This window comes from Poecilia formosa, unplaced genomic scaffold (genome assembly GCF_000485575.1).
Source record: "Poecilia formosa unplaced genomic scaffold, Poecilia_formosa-5.1.2 Scaffold297, whole genome shotgun sequence".
Taxonomy (NCBI): Eukaryota; Metazoa; Chordata; class Actinopteri; order Cyprinodontiformes; family Poeciliidae; genus Poecilia; species Poecilia formosa.
This window is the reverse complement of record NW_006800236.1, coordinates 758219-776145: the sequence shown is the minus strand read 5'-3', so window position 1 is coordinate 776145 and position 17927 is coordinate 758219. Positions and strand designations below refer to the sequence as shown.

Genomic DNA, 17927 nt, shown 5'->3' with positions numbered 1-17927 from the left:
CATGACCGCAACTAACAATTATTAGGATTACTAGGATTTAAAGCATGGTTGAAATTTATCAGTGCATAAAGTATATAACACATGTCAATCTGTGTGCGAAGAAGACACGTTATTTTTTCTGTAAAATCATCACCCAGCCTGCACACTGAGTATACAGAGCATGTCTGCAGCTGCGTTTATTTTGATAATACTGCCATCTGCTGGACAAAATAAGAAACAACACTCCCTCAGTCAAGGGATGACTGTAGCAAGTTATCATCATTGAAAAACGTCAACATAACATACAAAAAATTATACGCTACAAGGGAAGGAATCTGTTTTATCAATATTTTCTTAACAGTGACAATTCCTTACTTTGATCAACATATAAATCATGGAAATGCAATTATTGGTTGCAAAGAAAAGGGGGTGAAAAACATCCTGATTTTGGGGCTTCAATCAGAACAAGATGTAGACATGTGTTTTTGTCACTACATTAAAGATCTAATCTTACATGTAAACATTTAAATGTAATCATGTTTATGTAAGCATAAACATGAAAGCAAAAATGTATCCTGCTTTGTAGCAACAGCTCAGGCTGCTGGTGCATTTTAATTAAACTTATCAGAAACATTAAGAACTAAACAACACATTTATTTGCTAAACTAGTCCTGTCACAAAGCTAAGATAATCTCAAACTGGTTCCCTGAGCATGGCAATGTTCTTCAATGGTATCCATAGTCAACATTTCTCAAACAGTTCCCAGTTGTACCTCATAAAGTGACCAGTAAGCACGACTTTTACATCTTTTATGCACTTTATGGGATCCCCTTTTGACAAGAAAAAAACAGGTCAAATCATAATGGTGGTTACCATAAAGCTCATTTCAAGCAGAAAATATCTTCCTTTCAGAAGTAAATCAGCTATCTGGAGCGTCCCACTCGTCCTCCCCTCCCCTCATGTTGCTCTATTGGACCCGTCCAGTGTGGAGCACAGCTGGCTCTGAGCGCCTGTCTGCCGGCGGACAGTGGAGGAAGCAGCGGCCGCGGAGCGCTCATGTTCTGCCACGCAGAGTGAAGCTGGAGCACGCAGCCAGGAACCCCCCTCCCCTGCGCTGGGCTGGGCCGGAGCAGCCCGCCCTCTGGACCGATGTTCTGGCCGAAATGTCCCGACACATCTACATCCGGAACAAAATAGGCGAGGGCATCCAAGCGCCCATCTTTCAGGTGGGTTTTAAGTTTTTTTTTGCTTTTGTAGAAATAGGGTTTTCAGATTCAAAGTAGGGTCAAAGAGTCATCTTAAATTAGACCTTATTTGATGGAAACTATTTTTAACATCAATATAATTTATTCCAACTTTGACAGTGTTGCTGGTGCTATGTTTGCATCTCTGTGGACATTTACAACAAATAATATGAATCCAAATAATATGAATCTGTAACTGATAATTATATACACAACATTCAATCAATGGCTTAAAACATAGTATTTCAATATACTGTTTAACTTAAATGAGTCTCACATACAAACTTTATTTCAAAGTCGTTGACTGAACTATTAATTAGTTTAATTTAAAAAAATTATCTCTGCAGAACCAATGCAGAGAAAACTGAATCTCAACTTTGTTTCAGTCTTCTTTCATATATTGTTTCTCTATGTTTTTTTATATATTTCAATACATAGCATATGAAGCAGAAACACGTCAACAGTGTCTTACTTCTGTATGTCTAAAATTAGTAGATTCTTGCTGTCAAAGTGAAAGAAATGCCTCATTCCTTGCTAGATAACCGTTTTCTCTTTGGGTAATATGCACATATTAATAGAAACATATTACCAGACTTCATTCTTCATTTGTTTTACTTGAGGAGCCAAAGAAAGATGTTGACCCAGATTAGTGGCCCCGTTTCACAGATACAGGGAAGTAGGCTCAGACTTTTTAACGGTGACATTGTCACCAACTCTGGAGAATAAAGGAGAAATGGGACAAATCGCAGGCAGATAATTAAGTTTGTCCCCCTGAGATCAACTCTGCTGGTATATTTAGATCATTTAGTAGGAAAAGAAAGACATTCAAAGGTAAAGACATTAATAAGTTGGATGAAGTCTTATTTGCTTGGGGGTTTTATATGCATTACAATTATTTGACTTAGTTAGAAAACAGCACCATGCAGTAATCTATCTGGATATTTGTTAGCATCTCCAGATGTGGTGAGGAAACCTCTGGATTCAGGTTACGATTTTGTTTTTTCATTCAGGTAAACCGAGGGACTTATTCCAGGAGAAGCCGGCTCAAGAGGTCTGATGGAAGCACCACATCCACGAGCTTCATCCTCAGACAGGTACTGAACCACAAGGGAATCCTGGGAAATAAATCTGTCATTCGGTTCCCTTCCTTCCTTCCTTTTGCTGCACAATGGCACAGCTGGTAGAATTGTTGTCTTGCAGTAAGAAGATCCTTGGTTTAAATACAGGGTCTTTCTGCATGGAGATTGCATGTTCTCTGAGTGCTCCAGCTTCCTCCCACAGTCCAAAACTATGACTGTTATGTTACTTGGTCTTTCTAAATTGCCCCTAGGTGTGTGTATGCATGCATGGTTGCCTGTCCTGTGTGTCTCTGTGTTGCCCTGTGATGGACTGGCAACCTGTCCAGGATGTACCATGCCTACTGCCCATTGATGCTGGAGGTAGGCAGCATCTCCCCTGAGTGTACAGACAACGGATATGGATGTTAGAGGAAGTAAGGGAGTGTGTATCATTTTTGATGCAGTCCCAGCTTGAATAGTGTGTGTATATTTGGATCAAGTGTGTCCAACTGTTCGGTATCTTGGTGAGTGGTTTTTCCATATTTAAGGATTCCCTCTGGGTATGGGAATTAAATGGCAATTCTCAATGAGTGCCCCCTGGTGGGTAGATCATTAGCCAAATCTCTAAGAAAAAAGGTTCCACTTTCAATTTCATGCATCTCACATCCTGAGGTGAGCAAATGTCCATTAGCACGAGCATTTATATTGTTGGATGGGATTATGTAATATTATTGGGTCAATGATGCAATTTTTGTGTAGCAGCCATGCAAATGTTGCAGCAGTAACACATGCATGCAGCACATGCTCTTGATCACTCAAAGACGATGCAGGTTTGTTGCCTCGGGCATCAACCTTTATAGGCTAGATGTCTTTTAATGAAGTCGGGAAGAATATGTTTAAATTCAGTTCTCAGCATTTTCCCTTGTCTTATATTGTCTGTCAGGTGATGTTTCTTAATTTTGAATTTTGAAGCAAACAGCTTGACTATGTTCCATCAGCACAAAAGACAAACTACCTGTAATCTCTTCCCCAGTTTGAAGATTTCTTTCGTGTGGCAGCTGTGTTGGACATAATGTTGGGTTTTTCCACATAAAGAATATGTGGTGATCATATTGTGTATGGTACAGTGTTATATAAATATACACACTGAAAAGCAATGCATATCAGCAATAGTGTGATGGGTATATTCATTTAACTATCTTCAACGCACTTGTACAATAGCTTTGAATATGCTTTGATTTTCTTGAAAATGTTTGCTTTGCTTCCCTTGTGGCAAATAGGACTTCTAGTGGCTTTCATCACCATTCTTCCTTAATAGGCAGATTATTGGATTGTATGAGAGACAGTTTCTGTCCACAGAATCTTTCATTTAAACTGCAATTCAAGTGACAGGTATTTTTGGGAGAATATCAGAGGACACATGAGGGTGTACACACAAGAAAAAAAAACTGTGTGAACTCAGTCAACTTTGTATAGAAAGAAATCATGCGAATGTATCCATAACTTGTCCTAACTGATAGAACCCAGCATCATTGCCTGAAAGTACTGATACAGAAGGTCCGGCAAGCGGTTTGTGACCTCAAGCTCAAGAGAAACGGTTATGCAGCAGGACGATGAGTCAAAGCACACCAAATGGACAAAACAAAAAAAGCTAAATGAAAGACTAGGAGTAGCTTAGTCAAAAGCCTGGTTTGAAATCCGATTGAGACGTTGTGGCATGGTGGAAAACTGTTCAATGAATTCCAATTACAACAAACCTGCAAAGAGTGAGCCAAATATCCTCCACAGTGATGTTCAAATGTATTGCCTGTTATCAACAAAAGCTTGATTGGATTTGTTGGTGCACAGCTAGTTATTAGGCTAAAGGGTATTTACTGTTTCACACAGGGTATGTGTCATGAAGTGGTGGTTTGTGGTGGTGAGAATGAACACGGAGACCCAGATGAAGATGAAGGGTTTAATAGAAAAGTAGCTCAGAACAGCCCAGTTCAGGCAACACAGCAGAAAACTTAGCAACAACTAAATACCAGTAGCAACTGAAAACTCAAGACTGAAGACAAGGGCTGAGTCGACACAGGACTTCACAGTACGACTGTGTGCAACAACTGACTGCTGACATACGACAAGGCTCTGACGAAGGACAGAGACAACAGGTGGGGTTAAATACACAGGGAAGGTAATCAGGGAACTTGAAACAGGTGGGAACAATCAACAGGGAAGACAGGACTAAACGCAGAAAACCTCTAAATAACTACACAGAAAAACATGGATCGCAACAGTATGGCTAGTTTGGATAGTTTTTAATCCTTTGTTAATTAAATCAACATATGAAAGCTGTCTTTTGTTTGATGATCTCAAACATTTAAATGGGGCAAAAAAAGCAAAACGAAATAGGAAGAAATACTTTTTTACACCACTGTGTATACAATTCAGATTTTTGAACAGATTTGGTATATATAAGGTAAAATAAGAACAAGAGGATGCTGCTCCACTCCTTTAAAACGTAATCCCTCTCCCCAAATCCGTCTACCTTACTGCACTGAAAAAAAAAAAAGTGCTCATCCAGGCTGAGTGGACAACCATCCAGCCAATCGGCTCCTTGCATTCTGATTCTGTCATCAGGCTTGGATATTGAGGAAGGATTCACAGCCCCTCTACTGCTGCTGCTGCTGCTGCCTCTGCTGCTCTCTCTGCCTCTGTGTGTAGGTTTTGTACGTGCGGACGTCTGATAGAGATGAAATGCCAGGATCGGGCTTCCTCCAGGGATACCGTCTCCATCCTGTAACGTGAGGCAGCCAGCAGCGGTGCGAGGAGACCAGGGAGAAACTGCATCCGTCTTAGAGAGGCGCCTCCAAAGGACCAGGCGTGATCCAACAGGAGGGGATATTTATTTTTTAATTAGTCTCTGCTGTAGAGAGAAGGAATTGTCGTCATCCCCCCCCCTTCCCCAGCCATCCTTTTTTTTTTCCTCCGGTGCCCCCTCCTTTCTCCTCCGCCTCCACTCACATTGTTCCCCCCTCATTTTTCTAGAGGAGCTCGTTAGAATATCAAACCTCCATGTATGACAATTTGTACCTGCATGGATTTGAAGACTCGGAGGCGGTGAGTGTAAATCTGCTTATGTGCTCTCCTGCTGTTTGCTTATTGATGGCACACACACACACACGTAAGAGGCCTTTGATGGGTTAGCCAGTGTAGTGTGATCCTGGGCAATGCTTGGCTGGAAGGGGGTTGGGTGGGTGTGTAAAGGAGGGGAGGGGGATGCACATTAGGCAGATGGCTAGATGATTTCTGCATATATCCTTATTTATTGGTTGAATACGTGGCTGCAATCTGACTGTAAAGCTAAGGAAACCAGGAGGAGTCACTACGCTTCCCATGCAAGAGAAGAACCGTGCTTTGCTTCTCAGAGGAGAACCGAAAGATGCAAATGACCCCCTCGCCATCCCCACCAAGGGCTGTCACCGAGACGACAAATCGTGTGTCACATTCCTGCATCCGTCACTTTCCTGAAGAGTATTTCTCATCCGGCCGAGCTGCTGCGCCGTGTTCTGGTTCTGACGAGTCTTGCAGAAACATGCATCGTGATGTCATTAAGTGGACTCTGATGCTGATGAGTCACATGCCGAAGCTACTCCATTGGATAATAGCTTGGATGCTACAGTGCTCCCTCAGCTCTTCTGTGTGCATTCCTTGGAACTGAAGAGTAATGCCAAAGTGCCACTTTGCCTCACAAGAACCTCGATTGAGAAGGGTGAACAAATATTATTGGGGTCTTCACATTTTGTCACATTGGATCCACAAACTTGAAAGCATTTCCTTAGCACATATGGAAGAGTGTGAAGACGGACGCCACAAGAAGTCCATTTTGCCAGCAAACGTGAGCAAAGGTGCTATGATAAAATGAGGTCAAAACTGAACTTTTACCAAAAAAAGCTAAATGTTATATGTGTGCTCTAAATTAACACAGGACTGTTAAACATGGTGGTGGTAACATCATGCTGTGGGAAAGCTGGTCAGATTTATGTAGCTAAATATAGGGCGTACTAGAGGTTTACCCTCTAGTAAGAGAGCAACAAACCCTTTGCCCAGTAAGGTATATATGAAATCATACAGTCAGAGCTGCAATGGAATAGCTTAGATCAAAGTAATTCACATGTTTGAATGGCCTACTTAAAGTGCAGACCAATTTGACAAGACTTGACAATTGATGTTCAAAAAATGTTTGTTTTTTTTTATCCAATCTGATGATCTTGAAGTGTGTTATAAAGAGAAAAGGGCAACAATATTGATTTTAATGTGCAAAGCTGATAGAGACATACCTGTAACTGCACTGACTAAGATTTACTTTTCAGATTGTTATTGTATCTACAAATTAAAATAGGTCTTACTACATATTCTACCACTCAGAATCCCAATAAAAGGAAGAGATAGGTCTTTATTTAAGATAACCAAAACTGTAAAGACACAAATGGACAGGGCTGAGTTATAACTTCCTATTTAACAGAACTGAAACCAAGAACAGCCAGCAGAAACCTTTCAGCCCCTCATTTCGTTTAGTTGTTTTTTTTATGGAAATCCTCCACATGCCCAGAAACTTTCTGAGACAGAATGCTTGCAATCCAGAGAAGCAGTGTGCTGAAGTCAGGTTTTCCTCTACTGCTTGCTGGCCTAAAAAAAAAAACAAACAAAAAAACTGCTTAGCTGTGATGACTAACTTGATTGATCAGCTCGGAACTAATGGTCCTCCTTAATTGAATCATCATTAGTGGCTGATTGTTTAGATTAAAACAGCAGAAGGAAGCACTTGATCCATTCGTGTACCGGCATTAAAACGGGGCAATAAAGGGGTTCTGACTGGGATGCAGAATGAAGGGACTGCAAGCCTTGCATCCCTCAAGAAATTCCCTGACTGTGTGCGAGACACTACAAGACAAACTAAACTGAGAAAATGAGTCCTGAGTTCAGCAAGGTTCACTCTTACTGACGGGATCTGCTGTTGTATTTTCTGTTATAGCAACCGCATACAGCGTGATGAAAAAGTAGAGTTATTTTCTTATAAAAGAAAGAAAATAAAATAATTGGAAAAGCTTTTCAAACTCCAGAGAACAAAAGTGAGATCCATTATCCTAAAATGGCAAAAACATGGATTAGTTGGGAACCTTCCTAGGGGTAACCTAGCAAAATTACTACAACAGGGCATCGGAGACTCATGCAGGAGGTCACAAAAGGAACAACACCTAAATCTTTGCAGGCCTCTCTTGCCTTAATGTCAAAGTTTGTCATTCAACAGTAAAGACAGACTGAGGAAAGTAACTAAAACCACAGCTGACCAAAAAGAACATCAAGTCCCTTGACATATTTGTCACAGAACATATGTATGGTGATCAAGACTGTTGGGAAAATATTCTGTGTGAAGTTACGTCAGGTCGTAAGGCTGCTTTACTGCCTTCAGATCTGAAAAATGAACCCATAAATTTTGCTCTCTGGAAGAAATTCTAGACTATAATCAGTTTGCGACATTGACCCCAAGCTCATTTGCGTTACATGTCAGGACAATTTTCAAAGCAAACGAGCAGCCTCAAAAACAAAATCATTTAAAGGCTTTGAAATGAAGTTTCATCTGACTAAAACCCTCCACTGTAGCTAAATTAAAGCAATTCTGCAAAGAAGAGTGGGTTGAAATTTCTCCACAGTGGAGTAAAAGGACTCGTTGCCAGTTATCACAAATGCATGAAGGTGCCAAGGGTGGCACAACCTCTTAGAACCTTTTCAGTATGTCAGTCACTGGTAAAATAATTTTGAATCTTTTTTAAAAATGGTAACTTCATATTTTATGTAACTGAACCAAATTAGGCTGTAAACTTGGCACTCGGCAAACCTCAAAACCTCCATTCATGATCTTATTGATGTGCCTTATGTAAAACTGAGTAAATTCTTGGCCCCTTTGTTAAACAGATGCTGGCTCTTTTGCTTGTGGATATGTTTTGTCCAACAAGGAAGACAGTTATCTTAGCAACTTTCTTTTATAAATTGGCAAGACAGGTGAAGATGGATTTAAAGAATTTTATGCTTTTATGCTTTTTTATGCTCATCAGTGTTAAAAAAAAAAAAAAATCTAGTCATCTCTAATTTTAGCTTCCTTGCTTCATAGTTTGATCTGACACCGAAGGCTGGGTAAGAAATTAATTTTAGGTTTTGTAAACGTCTTAACAATGTCAAGAAATATGTACTTGTCTAAGGTATCTAAAATATGTCTAGCCGTAATAGTTTCAATAACTTGTACAATTTCTGTTTGTAGGGCTCAGCTGATTCATATACTAGCAGACCATCAGACTCAGATGTATCTCTGGAGGAGGAGCGCGAGGTGCAGGCCCAGGTCCAGAGCCAGAGCCCCAGCCAGAGCCAAGGACCGGGACAGAGCCGTCAGGAGAGGGAGCAGCAGGCTGCCGTTCAACTGGAGAGAGCCAAGGTTGTGACCCTCGGACAAAAATCGCTGATATTCAGAAGACATGCTCTATTTTGTTATTGTTCTGGATCATTTATGGAGAAATTTCAACTGAAGATTTCAAATGAATCTAGTTGTGCCTTTGTCTTCCAGAGTAAACCTGTGGCGTTTGCTGTAAGGACCAATGTCAGCTACTGTGGCGCCCTGGATGAGGATGTTCCAGTACCAGCAACAGCCATCTCTTTTGATGCCAAGGACTTCCTCCACATAAAAGAGGCACGTCTGTAAATTCCAACACCTGAAGTATCCAGACACCATTTGAAACTTTGGTCGTACAGAATATATCTAATATATAGATTTTGAAAAAAGGTGTTGTTCATGAGTTGCTTTGCTGTGTTCAGAAGTTCAACAATGACTGGTGGATCGGGCGCTTGGTAAAAGAGGGTTGTGAGATCGGCTTCATTCCCAGCCCTCTGAAGCTCGAGAACATCCGGCTGCAGCAGGAGCAAAAGAGAGGACGAGTCCAAGGGTAGGCAACAGAGAACACACACACTCTCTCTCCAACAATGTCACAAAAGGTCACACATCTGATCTGAAAAATCAAAATGTGATAGGAGCTTTGGTGCTCTTGGAGGAAGAGCACCAAATGTTTAGGTTAAAATATTTCCAAGGGAAAAAAATGCGTTGCTCTAACTTACAATCTGTCAGTTTCTTTGTTTATATTAGGAGGAAAAAACATTACATAAAATATTTAGCAATAAACTAGAAAGTCTCAGAGTTTGAGTTTCATTTACCCAGATCGCTATAACAGAAAACTGAAATAAATCCTATTTATGAGGCATTTTATATTTGCTGAACTATAATATAAAACAATTATATTTACATTCAACATATTCTATTGTATTTAAGAATAGTCTTCATGAAATATAAATCCATTTTATTTTTTATTTGTAAATTTAATTGAAAGAAAATTGTTATTTTTAAACAACAGCAGACCATTTCATTCTTACCATTTTTCCTTAGTTTGAGTTTAATAGTTTGTCCTGGATGGTTTTGGCAACAGGGCCGGTGAAACAATGCGTGGGGCCCTGAGCAGAAATTGATTTGGGGCCACACTTTGAGTTAAGCACATCACCGTCTATAAACATTAAACTGACAAAGTAACACAAATGAATGCATAGACTTGTTATATGTATTTAGGTTTTGCTATGTGATTTTTATTTTTTTAACATTGTTAAACAGAAAGAAAAAAAAAAAGTTTATTTAGCTCTAGATGCTTTTGGTTTCTGCTCTCCATAGCGCTCCTGAACAGATGGAGTTCAACATACAAATTTAAAATAATTTCAAATAGATTTTTTCAACCAAATATCACCTTAGTTTGTCAGCGCCTTTCTGTTAAAGCGGTCCTCGGTCTCGGCCCGACTGCGACTCACACAGTGAGGAAGAGCACCAAATGTTTAGGTTAAAATATTTACCTAAGTCGTCTCTTCTATTCATGGCTTTGTTCCAATTAGCTGTACTTAGCACTCCTATCACCGCTTTCCATTTCCATGTGTGTATAATTGCTCTTGAATGTTCTGTCATCTGCAGTTAATACAATAACTCACTCTCACATCCTCTAGCCGTGCGGGTCGGGGTAATAGTAATCTTAGTGGAATGGAGCGCTTCAGCGTCTTGCTTGAAAGGGAGGCAGATAGTGATGGACGCATATAGTTATAAGCAAGTCTCACATTAAAGTTAAACAAGAGAAAAAAGTCTTTTGCATTATTTTGAAAATTGATCTTTTTTTCATAGGGTATTGCTTTAAACTTTACTAGAAATATGATTCAAGTTTTGCAATTATGCAAAATACTCTAAAGTAATTAAAGCTGCACTATATAATTTTTCTGTAAACAATATGTTTGTTCCTGTGGACTTTTTTGAGTTTCTGCTGCTGCTGTTTGTTAAGGTTTGATTCTTATGTTTGCTGACTCAGATGTGAGAATTCATATCTGTGAAATTTGGTTGAGCAAAATATAAATAATCCAGGGGATTGCTTGGTTTTGTGGCCCCAGCAGAATGTGGTTCTTCAGTCTTTCAGATTTCTGAGTTCATTTTATGTTGGTCGGCTTAATTATTTAATCATCTACCAGTTTGTTTCAGTTTTAGTTTGAATCCTATTCAGAGTCAGCTGTGGACAGATTAAATGATTAAATACTGGACATTTTGCAAGTTACTGAACAAACCTTTCACTTTTAGATGAGCTAAAGTATAGGTTAGCTATATTTTTTATGCCCTAATCAAGTCACTTATCATTTAGCAACTTGTAGATGTTGACTTTCAAATTATCATCTAAATAATGGCATAAGTCTTTTTTTTTTTTTTTGCCAAAATATGATTTAGGGGGGAAAAAAGAGTCACGGTTGGCAAAAAATTATTTAGGATTATCTTAAGAAAGTGATGATTTCAAAGTTAACATCTCTACAAGTTGATAAATGACAAGTGACTTGATTAGGCATAAAACAGTATGGCTAAGCAAATTTTTTTTCCAATGCTTCAGGTGGATAAGATATTAATAATTCTATCTCCAGGAAAAAGCAGTGATAATGTCTTTCTTGCATTAAGCACATTTAAATTCCTTGTTAATTGAAATAACATGTGTACAATGTTTGCTAGAGTTAACTAAATTCAAAATTTAGGTAGTTTCAAAGTGGATTTCTTGGGTTATAAAAAAAAAAAGCTTTAAGATGATTAACTGAACGCCAATATACATTCGGAGTTTGAGCTTCAAAAATTAGTAATTTCTTTTTTTTTTTTTTACATTAATGCCACCATGTTTTTCTGTCTTTTTTTTTATCCCTTCTTGTGTTTTTCAGTAAGTCTGGAGGAAACTCCTCTTCCAGTGTGGAGGATGAGGTGTCAGCCTCTATCCGACCACTCATATCCTCAGCAGGTGAGAACATCAGACAGGGGGGAGAGAAGGGCGTTAATGACCCACCTGCGAAGCTTACAGCCAAACATCCTGAACCTCAAAAATCATAGATAGCATAAGAATCTAAAGCCTTCCCATGTCTCCACATAGAGCTTAAGGTTACTGCATAGAGTCGCTGATACATTATCCCATGATCCTCCTCTTCCTCCAGTTGAGGACTGCAGGCGCTCTGAGACTGGGGCTAACCAACGACAAGACTATGACTCCCCCCCTCTGAACTGCACTTTGTGAATATAACCTTAGGACTGTAGATATACTTTTTGTTTTGTTTTATACATTGTAGACATTGACAGGTTTCATTTTTTTTATGAACTGTTACAAATACCTGCTGATGTTTAAATGTTTCTAAGACGTTGCAGGAACTGATTGTCTCCTCCTTGTCTTCTCTCCCCTCCCACAGGAAAGCAGAAACAGAAAGTGGTAAGTTGGTGGCTGCGAACTCATCCATTCATCCTTCCTCGACTTTTGCCGGCGTCAAAGTAACGTGACAGGCGCTGGTAGCACTGACAGCAAGCTCATGCAATACTTCAGCCTTACCGACGAATACCGAGCCAAATCGTCACAATTATCAATACCAGATTCAGTTACTCATGATTCTGGAAAAATTGCAAGAATGCATAATAATAACATTTAAATAGTAAATTATAAGGAAAGATGAGAGAACATGACAATCAATTAACCTTAACATTTTAGTATATAATGATAAGAATTTAGAGAGAAATTTATTTATTTATTAAAGAGGCGAGGGGAAACCGTCCAAACAACATAAATTTCCCCCAAAAGCCAATACCTGGTGCCAATATATCTGCTTCTGCAAGATGGCGTCATTGTGTCTACGTCAACATGGGAATTCTGGACCACTTTTCTTGCAGAATTATAATAATTCAGCTCATTCATGACTTGAAAGGAACTGTTATATTTTCACATACAGTCCTGCAGATTTGTGTAGCTTTTCTCCCTTCTTATCTTTATTAAGGTTTGTTTGATGATCCAAAACTGTTCAGGGGTCAAATACAATATTTGTGCTGTGGATCAATAAGTATCTAACACGCATTTGTTTTCACCTACAAGTGGATCAGTTTCGGTCTCGTTTTTCAGGCAAATTACTTCATTTGCTTCGTGCGCCAACATGGCCTCATATTTCCCATTTTTATGTGTGACTGTTCCTTGGCTTCGGCTGATTAGAACCATCTGCTGTGTGCGTCTTCTGTGGAGTTATTCTGGGCTGCTTTCAGTGTTTGTGACGAATCTGCTGCTGCCACTCTGTGTTGACAGACGGAGCACATCCCCCCGTATGATGTGGTGCCCTCCATGAGGCCCGTGGTGCTGGTGGGACCCTCGCTCAAAGGTTACGAGGTAAGCTGGATCTCCTTATGGCGGGATCTAAAATTGGAATTTTGTACCTTGCATCTCCTCACTTCTGCTACCAAATACAAGCGGAAATTAATGCTGACCTGGCCGTTTTAAATGTGCCTTCTTTAATGTGATGTCAGTGTATGAGTGCAAACTTATACAGTGAAGTGCAAAAATATTATTGTTCTTTTTTTAAACACATACAAACTTGTGTGGAGTCCTTTTTATTTTTTAGCTCCCTTTGCTGCTGTGCATCAACTTGCCTTCAGAAGTTGCCTGACTTGGACAAAATCCTCTCTGTTGCAGGTGACAGACATGATGCAGAAAGCCCTATTTGACTTCCTCAAGCACAGATTTGATGGCAGGTGAGAAAAAGATCTAAGAATAATTTGGAATAGCCATCACTTTGAAGAGAAAATTACAACAACAACAACAAAAATGGATGTAAAGCATCTGCAAAATCCAAAAGACATCTCAGTTTTGAAATTGTACATATTTATATTGAAAATAAAGTGAAAATGTTTGTTGAAGTCTTTGTTACACGGCTAAAGATTTGCTTTCTTCAACAACAACAAAAAGGAATCACCGATCAGACTGAGGCAGGCAGAAGTTTCTAAATACAGTGAAGTTCCAAAGCTGGGCCACTAGAGGGTGATAAACTGGTATAACATTTGGTCCAAAAATGGACAAATAGTCTGGAAAAGTATGAAATAAGAAGAGCTGTGCAAAATACTGAATTGGAAATGGTCTACTTAGGTGCAATATTAGGTTGGATATTGTATTTCAAGTGCCATGCATACAAATACTAATGTTTTGAGTGTGATGCTAAAACTCCAAATGGTAGCAAAGTTGTTTTGAAATGAAAGAAAGGAAAATCTTTCTTAATAGTAACTGACATTGAAATATTCTGCAAAGTGTCACTGCTGCATGTTTGTCATATGCAACAGTGACATATGATTACCATGGAAAATTGGAAGTCACTGTCAGTCACAATCTAAAATAAAGGGTACTTAAAAAGCTTCACTACCATCTGCTTTCAGATAAAAGGCGACAAAACATTAGAAGATGTCTGCCAACATCCATACAATTGTGTACAGTACCTCCCCCCCTGTTTTTTAGGATAACTATAACACGAGTCACTGCAGACATCTCATTGGCCAAGAGGTCCGTTCTGAACAACCCCAGTAAGCGAGCCATAATTGAAAGATCCAACACTCGTTCCAGCTTAGGTAAGATTTTCTCTGGCTATTGTTACAAGCAGAACATCTTGATAAACACAAGAAAACTAAACGGTGGTTTACACTTGAGAAAACGCTGCCAATTGAGAAATGTTTGTCTACAGCTGAGGTGCAAAGTGAGATTGAAAGAATCTTTGAGTTGGCGCGCTCCCTTCAGTTGGTCGTCTTGGACGCCGACACCATCAACCACCCGGCCCAGCTCCTCAAGACTTCACTGGCGCCCATCATTGTCCATGTCAAAGTCTCCTCACCAAAGGTAAAGCGAGACTAGAGTCCACTGAGAGAATTCTACATTTTAACTAAAAACTCAAAATTAGATCTCTGAAAACTTATATTTGTTTCCTTAGTCATCATGGATTAGATTCTGCATTCTTCTTATTCAAGGCACTCTTTCACTTCTCCCTCATCCAGGTTCTTCAGAGGTTAGTCAAATCCAGAGGAAAGTCGCAGAGCAAACACCTAAATGTCCAGCTTGTGGCAGCAGAAAAACTGTCTCAGTGTCCACCGGTAAGCACCCAGCCTTTGACCTTAAAAGGTCCCCTTTTAATATTTCTAAATCAAGCAAAAGGAAAACAAACAATCACGAAATAATAGACGTAAGTATGGATTGCATAACATCTTCTTAAATGACACCTGATGCCGAGTTTATCTAGAACAAAAGGGTCTGCGCATCTTCCTCTACTGCCATCTTTTACCGACAGGAAATGTTTGACATCATCCTGGATGAAAACCAGCTGGAAGACGCCTGTGAACACCTTGCTGAATACCTTGAGGCCTACTGGAAAGCAACTCATACCTCGATGGCAACACCTCTGAACCCTCTGATGGGTCGGAACCTGGGGCCCACTACTCTCACCCCTTATTCCACCAGCATCTCTGGTCTGCAGGTACGTTCAGTGCATTTGAGGTGAAACACCATTGGATTGTGTCCACAGCACAATTGAATGTCCTCATGTGGGGACTTTTGATTCTCAGAAAAGGAAACTCTTTGTGCCTTGAGCTTCTGTTGTACATATATTATCTACAATGGTTCAGCAACACTGTCTAGTCTTTTTTTTTAGTGGCTCATCTGTCTCTTTGGTACATTCATGTGATCATCAGAGCCAAAAAATGCGACAAAGCAACCACACAGGAGACCACTCCACCGCAAATGAGCGGCGCAACCTGATGACATCAGACGAAAATTACCACAATGAGCGAGCGCATAAGGGACGCAACCGCATGTCTTCTGGCTCACAGCACAGCCGAGAGCAGCAGGACCCCTACCAGGACTACCAGGACCCCTATCAGGACGCCTACAAGCCCCATCGCAATCGAAGTTCACCGGGCAGCTACAGCCACGATTCCAGGCAGCGGCTCTGAGCCCACTTCTGCTGCCACCAGGACCCTACAGACCCAGGTTCCACTGAAAATAAATCCTCCAATAGAGCCAAGATGGTCCCCAAATTGTACCTTTTTTTTCTTTCTTTCTTGTCTGGCCTGCCTGGCAATTTTTCTCTTAGAATACTGATCAGGTATTTGTTTTTAATCAAACTGTCAATCAAAAGCATGAAGAAGTCAGAAGATTCTGAATGCCAACAATAATTAACACTAAAATTCTTTTCCTTTATCTTTCGGGGATCTTCTTGGATTGTACTAACACAACGCTCAGCAGATGTGCAGCACGGATTGTGCTTGTTGCGTCTGTCAACAAGCTAGTTTTGGCTACTGGTCAGATGGTGATATAAAGGCATTGTGTACCTGGAGTATCACATCAAACTGGAGGGACGTCCACTGCACACAGACTGCTGACTGAAAGGCTGCTGCCCCTATCCTGGGCCGTGTATAAATCCTCTCACCATTTAGCTTATTGCATGCCAATAGTTGGTCAACCTCCGCATCCACTTAGCTAATATTTTGTACCTAGCATTCTGGATAAGGTTTAGGTCCAATTTTCTAAATCATCCGGTCGTGGATCAGCAGTTAGTGGTGGGGATTGTGGTCCGGTGTGCAGATAGCTTTGAAAACTGGTGCTTCACATCCCCTATCCCCGTGTCCCTCAACATTTCTTTGCTATTTGCAAGTCACTTTGAGCAAGGCCAGCTTTTCTGTAGCATAGCTTTAGCATCTCATTAAGGTAAAGACCCTCACGGTCAGAGATGGACAAGATGCTGAAGGTGTTGGGATCAGATCCGAGCTACGCTTTAGAGCTTCTGCTCTGAGCATGTAGCACAAAGGAAGCACTATCTCTGTGTGTCTAGGATAGTAAATTGCAATATTAAGACGCTACCTGATACGTTTTTAGTGTTGTTTGTAAAAGGGTGAGACCCTCTGAAGCAAGTCAGGATGTTTCTTTGGTTTTATTTCCCTTGATCTTTTACAATTACAGTATCATCAGCATATATGGAGATTTTTTTGTGGCTATTTTTCACTTAACCACACACTTATCAGTTTGTCCCTATTATTCTTTCTTGAAATGGGGTTAAAATAACCATACCAGGATCAGTGGCATTGCATTTATTTCACTTTTGTAGCTGGCATGACAACCTGACTGCAGAGCATGCTCCCTACAATAAGAACCTCATGTACTCAACCCAATATTTTTTTTTAAACTATGGAAAAAAAAAAGTAAAAAAAAAGAGTAAAGAACAATTAAAAATACAGACCCAAACTGCAGAACAGGTGAAAACCATTAACAAGATTTATGAGGTTAGTGTTCCAGCTGATAAAAATGGCATACGGGACAAAATATACGTGGATGTTGCATGATGTACAATTGGAGCCACCGCAACCATAGTTTTGTCTTTTCAGTCATGTCAGAAAATTCACAAAGGCATCACATGCAGTCTAAGTTTACTGAACCCCCATATGGTGCTTTGTATAAATACAGAGAGCTGCAGTTGTTTCTGATTATGTTCAATATCCTGTTTTTCCCCATTTATTCTACAGATCGTTTGCCTATAAGAATAATTATATGGAAATTGTTTATTCAAATGACTGCTCGAGGAGGTTTATGGAGTTTCACAGAAATGTGTCAAATTTACACTTCCTCGGTTATTTTCCATAATGAAGGGATGTGCTCACACTTTTGAACTTCCCTTTTCATTATAATTGACTTTTTTTTTGTCTGATGTCTACGCAGAGTGATTTCTAAATTAAGATGTGTGATAATCACAAACTTCACTTAAAGAGAAAAAGATCAATTGCATTTAAGGAGGGCACCTTCATGATTTTAGATAAGGATTTTTGGACTGCACAGCTCAGAAGGTTGTCCAAACTAAACCACAGTTGGCTGTAGTCTGGTGTTGCATGCAATATGGATGTAGTAGAACTGCCCGATTATGGAAAAAAAAAGAAAAAGAAAACAAAAATTATGATTATTTAACATGATTACTTATTGAGTTTGGATTTATTGCACTTGAACAACATTCTGCAAAGCAGAATGTGGCAAAAATTATTTTAGCATATATGTACAAAGTACAACGTTTAAATTAAAATATGAATCAGATTAATTGCACATTCTTTAGACTTTATTTGAGCTTTTGTACTGTTTTACTTTGTCTTTATTTCTTCTGACAAAAGTCCCGCATGCAGCTGGTTGAATGTACTAGTCTGGGTATCATTTGCTGCAGAATATATCATTTTTGTGCACATATT

General features: G+C 39.7%; 1 protein-coding gene across 3 annotated transcripts; it reads left to right on the top strand.

Annotated features, from left to right (window-relative positions):
- The first annotated feature begins 1027 nt into the window (after nucleotides 1–1027).
- On the top strand, nucleotides 1028–17787 carry LOC103151962 (voltage-dependent L-type calcium channel subunit beta-4-like). Of its 3 annotated transcripts, XM_016660772.1 has the most exons (14): nucleotides 1028–1205; nucleotides 2234–2317; nucleotides 8583–8753; nucleotides 8883–9005; nucleotides 9131–9258; nucleotides 11585–11661; nucleotides 12101–12120; nucleotides 12976–13056; nucleotides 13360–13418; nucleotides 14173–14282; nucleotides 14396–14547; nucleotides 14703–14798; nucleotides 14993–15178; nucleotides 15393–17787. In XM_016660772.1, exons 1-14 carry the CDS (start codon nucleotides 1143–1145, stop codon nucleotides 15651–15653), a joined length of 1611 nt encoding a protein of 536 aa, XP_016516258.1. In that variant the 5' UTR covers nucleotides 1028–1142; the 3' UTR covers nucleotides 15654–17787. The 3 variants fall into 3 exon arrangements, with proteins under 3 accessions (XP_016516258.1, XP_016516259.1, XP_016516260.1); XM_016660773.1 differs by lacking the exon at nucleotides 11585–11661 and having other exon boundaries at nucleotides 1029–1205; nucleotides 12102–12120; XM_016660774.1 differs by lacking the exons at nucleotides 1028–1205; nucleotides 2234–2317 and adding an exon at nucleotides 4887–5383.
- Nucleotides 17788–17927: the final 140 nt, after the last annotated feature.